A 12,152-nucleotide genomic window follows, 5' to 3' on the forward strand; every position below is an offset into this window, starting at 1 on the left:
TGACATGATACATACTTGCAATGAGCATGGTGCTTGTGTTGACTATAAAAAGTAACAGCTCAAGCTTGGTTAGGTGCTTGCATACATTTACCATTTAACAGCTTTATTAGCCTGCATTTAACAGCACGTGAATGCAAGTGTGCAAATACAAACCACTGTGATTGTGTATCTTAAATATTGACATAAAGCAGACAGATTTTCATGTCTTCCTTTTTATCTATTTTTGCACAAATTTTAGAAGTATTGCTTCCTTTTAGGTTCCAGAAAGAGGAATCATTGGGGGAAGAGAATCCCATGTTTAAGAACTCATTATCATTTACGTGCATGCTCACGACACCAGTTCAATAGAATCGCTCGTGCCTCCCGAAGCGAAAGCGGGGAGCAATTAGGGCCTTTAACTGTGTACATCATGGTGCACCCTTACGTCTTAGAAGCCGGCGAGTCACTTGGAATTGAAAATTATTTTTTAAAATGTAAAATTGTGGTTTCTCCAATCTACTAGCCAACCAAGTATGCTAGTGGAGGCAGAGATGCGTTCGGTGGAAAGAACTGAGAGCATCTGAGCAGAACACTTGTTCACCTATTGGCGGTTGTGAACATACAGTGTTAAGTGAAAGCCCCTTAGTTTGATGGCTTCTGTAGACATAATTCATCTGGACTTAAGATAGAGTGCACAGTGAAGCGATGTATTAATCTTCCTAGACACATATGCAATTGTTTTGTGACGAAGATTCTGTGAAGTGCGATAATTTTCCTTGCGTTAGCGCATCTTAAGGACTACGGTAGGGAAAAAAGCTTTGGTTTCAGGTAGGGGGTTCATTGTGCAAATATATGCATAATCGCATGCAAAATACACGTGCATGGAAGTGATATGTGAAACAGAATGGTGCCATTCTCAATTTATGTTTTGCTTCTTTGTTTTCCTTTTTCGTCCACTTCCGTCCCTGTACTTATGCTTATGTGGCCTTTGATGCATCATATTCATCACATCTGATTTTTGGTTCACATCTGAAGCCATGCTGTACTTTAGTTAGATTGCATATTCAACGAGTCACAATAATTGATCATGTAAATATGCGAGCTGCTCCTCAGAAATATAGCATTCTTACCGTAATGGGAATGAAAAGCTGCCATATATGATAAGAAATTTGATGCTCAGGATTTTAATGTCAATGCTCCTTGCAGTTATTAAATTCATTTGCTACACGCTAGATGATATCGTAAATTTAATTTTATTTATTTGTGAGAAAGTGCAACGGACGAATCCCAAAAGCACCAGGAAACTACTTTGGTGAGGAGGCCAACTGAATAGGAAATATGATACGCCTCTGTACCAGTTTGAGACCGGGCAAGATATTGTTTCAGAACCAGGACAAGACACACTTAGAAACAATGTGGGGCAGCCTATACATGACTAACTTTATGTGAAATATAAGCAAAGCTAACTATACCTGCGGCCTCACATGAGAATATACCACAAATTTCTAAATGCACTGTACTCTCAGTCAGGAACATCCATACGATGTACAGGACGTTATCAAATGAGCTGCTGTCTTAGAATATAACACACAAAAATGTTTCTTGCACAATTTATCTACGTTACCAGCCCCATGTTTAGCAGCTCATCTGGTAACCTATGCCATATAAGTACACGCGTTTTGTGCCAGAAATACGTTTGCTGCCCAGTAATGTGGCGCATATTTCTCTTCGATCATAGCGTCAATACTTTGTGAGGTTGCGCACGTTTGTTCTATGTTTAACTTTCCATTGTATACTTTATTTTAAAAAGAAGGAGCCAATTGAAATTAAAGAATATTTCTAGACTGTAATACTGATGAAACTTTAGAGAATACGTATAGTTATGTTTTATTACAAGATGTGTTGTAAGGTTCTTGGGCATCATCAATTTGTAATTTGATTTTATGTGTTTGTGAGTATGTTTCTCAAATTATTATTCAGTTTGTCTTGTGACTGGTCAATAAAGATTTTGACCTTTTAAGAGAGCAAATGTTTCATTTGAGTAACCCGGCAACTACAGATTACATCCCATTCACCAAGCATAAGTGCATTAGCTGCTTATGAAGGAATCAAATATTCCCCACATGTGAGTATTGCGAATCCCTTCAAACGTGACCATGGATTTACATCGTGCTTTCACACTATTGGGAAGAGTACTAGCACTCTGTTCTGAAGAAGTACAAGTACTCGGTTTTGGTGCGTAGAAACACTTGGCTTGGAGGAGTAGAAGCACTCGGTCTGGGGGAGTACTATTACCCCTGTGGGGAGAGTATTAGCACTCTGCGGAAGAGTACTAGCACTCCCTTGTGGTGGAATAACAAAACTCTGTCAGGAGGAGTTGACCTACTCTCTTTTAAAGAGGGCCGATCTACTCTCGAAGAGAGTGAAATATGGGACAAGCAGATAGCCCCTCAAAGAGAGTGCCCGGAACTCTCTTTGTTTTTAGAGTGTACATAAATGCATATATACGTAAGTGCCCACTGGACCGGGGATAACCATCGCAGAAGCTCAATTGGCATAACATATCGCACGCGTCATGCGGAGGTTGTAGGTTCGGCTCCCACCGACGGCCGAAGTGTAGCCGGACCACCTATAGTAAAAAAATACAGCTTACACGAAATGTGCGACCCTCATGATTGTGAAAAACACTTGATTCAAAACCTTCCATAAAGTGCATCGGTAATCCTCTGTGTAATCTCTTCTTCAGAGACCGAGCTTTCTCAGCAAGTATCCATGTTTACGGGAAAAAGACATAACCCTTAAGCACGATGAACAGGGCTTATGATATAGTACTCACCAGCAGGTACGAAGAGTAGTCGAAGCTCTCTTCCCTCGAGCCGTAAAAGATGACCATCAGCACCGGGTGAATGATGTACGCGCAGAAGGTTAACCGGCTCAGGGGCACCAGTGCTTTCCACGACAGAATTTTGCTCACCACACCTGCGCATAGCACGGCAGCAACGTTTCGCTCTAATCACTAAAAATCAAGAACGCCTTGTTATAGTAATTCTGAACGATCTGTTTTAAAGGGACCCTGAAACACTTTTTATCGAATTTGAGGAATGCATTTGAAGTTAAAAAAGACAATTTCAGAGATACCTTTCACGAAAAAGTACTTCAATGCGTTCGGTAAAAACGAGGCTATTGGCAATCAAATATCGCTTTTGATCGCCTTCGCGGTGATCCCACTCCTTGAATGCCTTGCAGTGCGGAGTCTGCGGCAGAACAGGAGTCTACGGCAGAACGGGAGTCTACGGCAGAACGGGGAGCGCCACCCACCATGGTTGCTCAGTGGCTATGGTGTTAGGCTGCTGAGCACGAGGTCGCGGGATCGAATCCCAGCCACGGCGGCCGCATTTCGATGGTGGCGAAACGCGAAGACACCTTTGTACTTAGATTTAGGTGCACGTTAAAGAACCCCAGGTGGTCGAAATTTCCGGAGTCCTCCACTATGGCGTGCCTCATAATCAGAAAGTGGTTTTGGCACGTAAAACCCCGTAATTTTTTAAAGAACTGGGCGCGCCCACAACGCTCCGCCTACTGAACGTCACCGTGGCGCGCAGTCCAAATTTCATTTTGCACATTCACGTATAACGCCGCTACTTCCGGTTTCGGCGCCTGCGAAGGGTCAAACTTTAGTCAAACTTAAGGTGCCTGAATGAAAAAGGTAGCGACATTCCTCCTTGCCCAGCTTCTCCTTCCGCTGGCCTTCTCGCAGCTCGCCCTCGCAGTTTGGTCGTTCGCTCGGAAGCCGCCCATAGAGTTAGACGAGGTGACATTCAAAATTCTTGTTGTGTGTTTGCGCATGAATTTTTACCGCAGTTAAGGCTTGATTATTGTGTGCTGTGCTAGCAGTGATGATGGAACGCTATGAAACTGGCGGAAGCAGATGTTTTGGTGGAAACAGCGCGTAAATGCGCGCTTGTTTTGTGGCTCCGAGTTGGCTGCCTGCTTCCGGTTAGAAGAAGGCTTTTGAGGCTAGTTTGGTGGACAAATTCCTTTTAGGGTCGAGTACTAGCACAAAAATCAGAATTCTTTGTCTCGCCAACAATGTATACGCAATGTACATGATGTTTATATACATTTCATTTCATTTCATTTCATTTATTTTACCCTCAAGGTACATAGTACATTATAGAGGGGAGGGGCTAAGGGAATACAAAGTAAACATCGGTAAAAGTAACTCAAACAAAAAAATAATTATAACAGCAGTAATAATTGCTAATTTTGAGTTGACATCCGATGATAATAAACAGAGGTACAAAAGATACAAATACAAATGTGATGTACACAATGGTAAAGGGATTCAAAAAAACATAATATGTACAGTAGATTTACAAAATGCATTGTTAACTTTTTGATCATGATGCTGATGAAAACTGATGAAAACGCTGCAATAGAGAAAGGTACATACACATAGGCAAGACAAATGGTAAGTATATTACAAAAGTTCGTTTTCAAGTGCGTTTCTAAACATAAGTGGATTAATTATACCTGTTAATGAAGGGGATAAGCTGTTCCAGTCTTTGCTAGTCATTGGTAAGAATGAATTTGCGCCCATGATAGTATTGAAATGAGATATGCTAACCTTCTGATTATGATCACGACGAGAAGAAATGAAAGGTGCTGGCCTGATCCAAAGAGTGCGTAAAAAGGTGTTATGATAATAGATTTTGTGAAAAAGACAAATGCGTGAGTGTTTTCGGCGGTCGGATAAGAGAGGAAGGTTTAATAAACATTTCATGTGTGTTACGCTTGCTGTCCGATTGAAGTTATTTAAAATGAAACGGGCTGAACGGTTTTGTATAGCTTCCAGCGTATGTATTAGTGTTGAATGCCAGGGATCCCATATTGATGAAGCATACTCAAGTTGCGAGCGAACGTAAGTGGTATATAGTAATTGTTTTAATGATGATGGCGCACGAGAAAAATTTCGGCGTAGGTACCCTAAAGTGCGGTTAGCTTTGGACACTATGATATCAATATGCGATTTCCAAGACAAATTGTTAGTTATGGTTACTCCTAAATAACGATACGAGGTGACACATTCAAGTGATATATTAGTGAGAGAATAATTTGGAGAACTAGAGTTAGTACGAGAAACCCTCATAGTTTTGCACTTCTTAATGTTAAGTTGCATTTTCCACGTGCTGCACCAATCAGTTATTTTATTTAAGTCGGTTTGTAGGGCTGTTACATCGCAGTTATTGGAAATTTTGCGGTATATCACACAATCGTCTGCAAATAAACATATTTTTGATGAAATATTAATAGGTAAGTCATTAATGTATATAAGAAACAAAAGTGGACCCAGGACAGATCCTTGAGGGACGCCTGAGCCGACAGGGGCTAGAGAGGAAGTACATTCATTAGCAGAAACAAACTGAACGCGCGATGTAAGGAAGCTACAGATCCACCTAAGTAGTGTAGGGTCAATGTTTAAAATGCTTAGTTTGTGTAAGAGTAGAGCATGACACACCTTGTCAAATGCCTTAGCGAAGTCCAAAAAAATACAGTCCGTCGTGAAGCCTGCGTCAAGGTTAGAGTGTAAATCGTTTGTAAATGTGAGAAGCTGTGTTTCGCAAGAGAAGTTTTTTCTAAAGCCGTGCTGGTGAGGAGTAAAGAAATTATTATCATCAAGGAAGTTAATGAGATGCGTGTAGATTACATGTTCCATAATTTTACAAGGTACTGAGGTAAGAGAAATTGGTCTATAATTAAAGGGATTATGAGTGTCACCTGATTTGTGTATGGGAATGATTTTTCCTGTTTTCCAATCAAGCGGAAGCATGCCAGAGTTATATGATTGCGAGAATAGATATTGCAATATGATAGATGAATATTCAACTGTGCTAATTAAGAATTTGGTGGTGATTTCATCGACGCCGCAGGAGGAAGTAATTTTCAAATTTTCGATTATTTTTTTAATTCCTGTTGCATCAAATATAATAGGGTCCATAAGAGGAAAGTTACAGCCCTGTAAGACGGGACATTCGTTGTTAGGTGCGGGAGAGGAAAATGATTGCACAAACGAGCTGTTCAAGACGTCTGCGCAAAGATAGCTGGGAACCTGACTACCAGACTGTGTTAATGCAATCTTATTTCCACGTTTACATTTTACTACGCTCCAAAAGCGCTTTGGATTTGTTTTTAGTAATAATGGCAGGGTTTTCCTAAAAAATGTGTGCTTAGTATTTTTAGCAGTGATTGAGTAGTTGGAGGCAGCGTTTTTATATGCAAGCCAATGTGCAGGCTTTTTCGTCCGTTTAGCAGTGCGAAAAAGGCGTCTCTTCCTATTTGAGAGCATATTAAGAAATCTGTTATACCAGGGGGCTTGATTATGAGAATAAACGCGCTGGAGTGGAACATGCTGATGGATTAATTCTAAAATTTTAGTCTTGAACATACACCAATTTCTTTCAACTGATCGTTCAAAAAACTGCGGTAAGAAGTCGTCAAGAAATGAACATAGGCTTGAGTTTATGGCAGAAAAATTGGCTCTTTTGAAGTTTCTAATTGTCTTTAGTTGTTTGCATTGATACTGCTGGGGGAATGTAAGCGTGAAGTGCAAAATGTCATGATCACTCAGACCAGGTAAGTGAGTTATCGATGAGACGTTGTCGGGAGAAGTTGTGAGCACGAGATCAAGTAGTGAGGTTGAGTGCCGAGTTATTCGCGTTGGTGAGGTGACCATTTGTGAAAAACCGAAGTCAGAACAAAGTGCAATGAACTCATTACATTCAGTAGATGAGGGCTCAGAAAACGGACTGATGGGTGACCATACGATGTTTGGAAAATTAAAATCGCCCATTAGATATATTGGCACTCCAGGATAGCGTATTGTTATTTGGTTCAAGTTGTCATACAGGTCATTGCAAAAGGACAAAGGACTTGAGGGTGATCGGTAACAAACCCCTATTAGTAGCTTTTTAAATTTTATTGTAAGGCAGCACCAGATGATTTCTAAATCTGAAACAACCGGCACACAAAAGCCCTCAAATCGGTCACTGATTGCAAGAAGCACACCACCGCCTACTTTACCGGTGCGATCGCTCCGAAAAACTGCGTATTTATTTCTGCAAAAAAACAACTCAGAGTTGGCTACCCTAGATGACAGCCAGGTTTCAGTTAACGCAATGATGTCAGCGTCACAGTCATCAATAATGGCACACAGTTCGTCCCTCTTTGTTTGGGACACATGCCAGAGCTTTGGGTGTTATGTCGTCCACTGCCATGCATTGTACTCGTAGGCAAGAACACTGTTGCGGCTTGCACAGATCAACCCTCTTCGCGAGTTATTTCTATTGCATTGATCAGATTATTTATTTGGCTTTCTAAAGACACTTCCCCGGCGTGAAAAAACTGCGATGAAGGTTTCGCCGGTGCACGCCAAAGGCGATGCGCTCGCGTGTGTGAAGCGCACTATGTAGCTGCCGATTCAACAACTCGGTTGCGTTTGCTCTGCTCAAAGTGCACACGTGTGCGCGTGCGCGTACCCAATCGACTGCCGTCTGTCCAGCTTCATAATTTAATAATCTCAGTAACATGATGACCGAACGCAAGGCGCGCGACATATTCGCCTGGATGACGCGAGCGCCATGTAATGTAGAAACGTGCGGGATCAACATGGAGCATCTCAGCTATTCTCGTCGTTTCGTCATGACTCTGGAATCTCTTTATGCAGGTAAACTGGTCCTACGTTTTTATGACAAACTGGTGCCGTTGGCTCTCAAGCGCAAACACCACAGTGAAACCTGTACTTCATTTTTGAACAAAGCGTATGCAAGTTATACATAGAAATGGTTTCCATGAATGAGCACTCCCCCTTTATGCAGTTCCAAGTGAGTATGAGCCAACAAACTCGTGCAACACTTTACCCTACCGAGACGGCGAAGCGGAGAAGCCCTACTCACAATAGTCAAAATCATTTGCACTGGTAGTGAACAGCTTGTCATCGCAAAATATATTCGCAGAGCCTAACAAAGGCACGGACTGACAAAGCTAGGCACTCTCAGTACTACATCAATAACACGCGTTACGTTTCTAGCACAATATATGACAGAACACAGCCTACGTACTCCACAGCGTCATACACCTGTTAACGATTACGCGATCAGGAAAACAAATGTGAACCAGCACCGAGAATAGCACCCCTGCATAAGCTTTCCCAGGCCTGAGCTCCGTAACCCGTCAGCATGGGAAAAAAGCTCTGCTCGTAGACTTTTGCATCCCCAGTAGTCTTAAAATCGATCCCGAACACACACACACAAAAAAAAAACAATAACTGACTTCTTCAATGACGCGGTTAGCCACGAAACTTAGCCAAAACATCCGAAATCCCCTGCGAAAGCCTCGCCGCGGAAATTTGACGGCCAACTGTCATGGTGGTGAGTGCGCCGAGAGACGGTAAAAAAGAAAACAAAATACAGAAAAGGGCACGAAAAATACCACCTGACGGTGCTCAACCAATTGGGGCACGCAAACCTTTTTTCCTGCCTCCTCTCATGCTCCTCGCAGCAGCGGTGGCGGCAAGATAAAAGCATGTCGCTACGTTAGTCAAACTCGAAGGCTTATGGTTGAGTTCACTGTGTCTCATCTTTTTGCTCTGCTACAGTGTGCTGGATAGCGACGCGCGGCTCTGTTTTCTCGCACCGAGGGGCAAGTAGCACATTTCATTTCGCACTTATTGCTACGACAGTCGCACAATATCCGAGGGTCGAACATCGTCTTTATGTTTGCTCGTGCGAGTACGTCGGCAGCGCCCGCATCGACCAAGCGATGGATGTCGCTCTGCGGACACGCGTTGGGAGGAGTCCCAACGCAACGAGCTTCGACCATGATGGCGGCGCACCTCGAAGGTATGCAATTCGGGAAGCACGTCACCTGTTCCAGTCGGACGTTGGCGTTCAGGCCGGCTCACCACAATAGCAGCAACATCTAAGTTATGCCTTTTGAAGCGCTGTCAATAAATAGCTCAACACGAAGCGATGTCTGCCAAGGTGCCTAGCCATAGCCAGGAGCAGCGAGGAGTGAGCGCGCGCTGGCATGCCTACGTGTTGTCAGACCGTACATTTCGTGTCGTTGGAGGCTCGTTGAGTGTTCAAACTAATCGAAATTAGTGAGACCCCCACGGCTACGACAGCAATAAGTAGTGCGGCCTGAGTTTAATTCCTACACGGGCGGCCGCGGCCGAGCAAGTGAAGACGATAGTCCGCTTCTTCCGGAAGTACGTAATTCTTAACGGCATTTCAAACGCACACTTCGCTTACTTCAGCCCGCTTAGTAAACTGATTCAATAAATATACGCCGTATCACTAGGAAGAAGCGCACTGATCGAAACACCCTCCTTGATTGATGTCAGCTGTCGGCCAATACCAGCCGTCTATGGGAATCTTACATATGGCGACATATGCAAGCCGCCGACAGCTTCGAAGCAGGTGAGGAGCAGGCTTCTGTTGAAAAGAGAGCGCTTGAGAAAAAGGTGGCTTCGCGCTGCGCTTGCGAACTCCACGCGCCGCGCACGACTACAAAATTTGGCCAAGATGTTCAGAGCAGCGTATGCTATCCTTGCACTGTGCTTTTCCATCAAGCTGAAGAGGTGGTTCGGGACAGAGAGATGTGGGTCTTAAATTTCTAAAATCTTTATTTTTCGAGGTATGCAGCTGAAAACTTGTACATATATGTAATGTTATGTGTTTATTGTGAATATGAGGTGTATTTTTGTTTATCTCTCCTGGTTCTAATATCATGAAAGCTCCCTTTCATGATTTTGTGCACACATTTGCAACATATCTGTCGCATAGAGTTTCCTAAAGATGGTGCCAATGATTTCTGCATGATTCAAGCAAGGCCGTAAAACGAACCTTATTGTTCTGCCTTACCTGGAACATGAGTTGGAAGGTTTTGAAGTTGAAATACCATGGAGTGTTTTTATGGTATTTAAATTTTCTAGATAAGGCAGCGCAATAAAGCTGGTCTTACGGCATTCCTTGAATTTTACAGAAGCCATTGAAAGCCTATGTAATGAAATTGCAGAAAATTATATTTTCCTAATTCTTGCAAAAATTATTTAAAGTAAGCGCACATAAAATTATAACCAGAGGAGATAAACAAAAATGGACTGCATTTAAAAATAAGAACATGACATTACATATTTGCACAAATTTTTAGTACCATATCTCGAAGAATAATTTTTTTTGCTAAAACTCAATTTCCCCCTTAGGGTATGAATGTTTTGTCTACGTTTTTTTTATCGCCGCATTGCACCAGTACGCCATTAGCACGTAAACTATCTAGATTTGTGACACTTGACTGGAAATTAGCGTCAATTGTTGACTCAATATCTGCGTGGGCAACTTACGAAGAGTGAGTGCATCGCGGATTATAGTAACCATTCCTAACTGACAGGCGGTATGCAGTAATTGTTCGACGCACGAGCTCATATAATTTAAGATTGGTGCTGAGCACTCACCATGAAAAACCGGGCTACCAATTGGCGAAGTGGTTAAGGCCACTCACTGTGGAACAAAGACAGCTAAAGTGCCGAGTCGAGTCTGCAGGTTAGATAGTACTCAAGTATCTATAGTCTGAGACTAAGTGCAAACAATGGCACCACTCCTAAAGGATGTTCCTGCACATTTTATTATCGGTGTGGTTGAAAGTATGATACACAAGAAAAGGACGTCATCAAAACACCGAAAACCTAACAGGCTGCCCAGAGATGCTGCTTCCGCGTTATTCCGAGAACCACAATCGCAAGGTTTTTTGTCAGTGGTACACTCTTTGCCACTGAACCAGTCGGAGAGACTTCTGTTCTTATAAGCCCCGCTGGCGTAGCAGGGTTTAGTAGCTACAGCTCAGAGCAAACCACTGTGAAGCGTCTTACCTCCATAGCCGGCGACTGAGGCAAAGATGATCCACGCGAGGCCGAGAGCCCAGATGGAGCGAGCGAAGCCACCGTAGACGGCCGCCCAAGCGACGGAGGGCTTCGACTCGCCGGTGTTGGCGGGCCACATGGCGTACAGCACGCCCAGCATCATGAACGCGCAGGCCGTCCACCCCAGCCACACGTAGCGCTGCGAACACCGGACGTCCCTTCAGTTCACTCTACAGGTACGCACTGGGTGTGTTACAATTTGTTTCAGCAAGCAAAGCTGTCTAACCTGACGCCATAGAAGAGAGCTCCTTCTCTGCACCAGTCTACGTATTGGAACACGAACACGCCTAGACATCGTCGGCCGCCTGGCGTCCGATTTCTGACGCAAAGGTAAACCGTAAAATTAATGTAACTTTTATTCAGTAAAACTCAATAAAACTGAAAAAGAAAAGTTATTTCACTCACTTTTCATTTGATACTATGGTGATCCCCCTCTTCCTATCCATGTAACCGTTGCAATCATACATTCTTTCTTTTTCTCGTCACAGCCGATGAGGGCTGTTCTGCTATATTAAATCTAAAAAACACTTGCCCAGGTCTAGATAATGTATCTGCCTATCACTTAAAAGTTGTTGCTCCTTGCATTGCGGAAACACTAAGCAGCATAATTAATATAGTTTTTAAATGCGGTATCTTTCCTAGTTCGCTTAAGAAGGCAAACGTAATTCCTGTCTTTAAAGAAGGTAATAAATCTGTGGTGTCTAATTATCGCCCAGTCTCTATTTTGTCCTCCATTGATGCACTTATGGAGAAATTATTTCTGAAGCGTATAAACAGCTACCTAACAAAGTTCAAGTTGTTGAAATCATGCCCATTCGTTTTCCGTCCTGGCAGTTCGACAGCTTAGCTTTTATTGTATTAACTGATTACATAATGTGTTCTCTTGACAGCGGTAAATTCGTTGGCTCACTATTTTTACATTTTACTAAAGCTTTTGACACTGTTAATCATACCATTTTAATTGCCAAACTAGAATCTTCAGGTATAACAGGGCCAGCTTTAACTTTTCTAAAAGATTACTTACATGACCGTGAGCAAACAGTCTGTGTAGGGGGTGCTTATTCCGAGTCGAAGGTTGTTAATCAAGGGGTACCACAGAGCTCAATACTGGGACCCTTGTTGTTTTGCATTTACATTAACGACTTACCCGATGTTCTTGACCTTTCTAATGCTATTTTATATGCTGATGCCACTATCT

The 12,152-nt window shown here is 42.8% G+C and overlaps 1 protein-coding gene across 1 annotated transcript in view; it reads right to left on the reverse strand.

Moving 5' to 3' along the window:
- Nucleotides 1–12,152, reverse strand: part of LOC135921231 (nose resistant to fluoxetine protein 6-like) — a gene marked incomplete at its 5' end in the record, with an annotated part of 119,101 nt that overhangs the window by 22,740 nt on the left and 84,209 nt on the right. Inside the window, 2 exons of the mRNA XM_070529432.1 lie at nucleotides 2,816–2,958; nucleotides 10,904–11,093. Of these exons, the coding sequence (XP_070385533.1) occupies nucleotides 2,816–2,958; nucleotides 10,904–11,093 (333 nt within the window). The remainder of the gene's footprint in view (nucleotides 1–2,815; nucleotides 2,959–10,903; nucleotides 11,094–12,152) is intronic.

The sequence above is a fragment of the Dermacentor albipictus genome, unplaced genomic scaffold (assembly GCF_038994185.2).
Source record: "Dermacentor albipictus isolate Rhodes 1998 colony unplaced genomic scaffold, USDA_Dalb.pri_finalv2 scaffold_21, whole genome shotgun sequence".
Lineage (NCBI taxonomy): Eukaryota > Metazoa > Arthropoda > Arachnida > Ixodida > Ixodidae > Dermacentor > Dermacentor albipictus.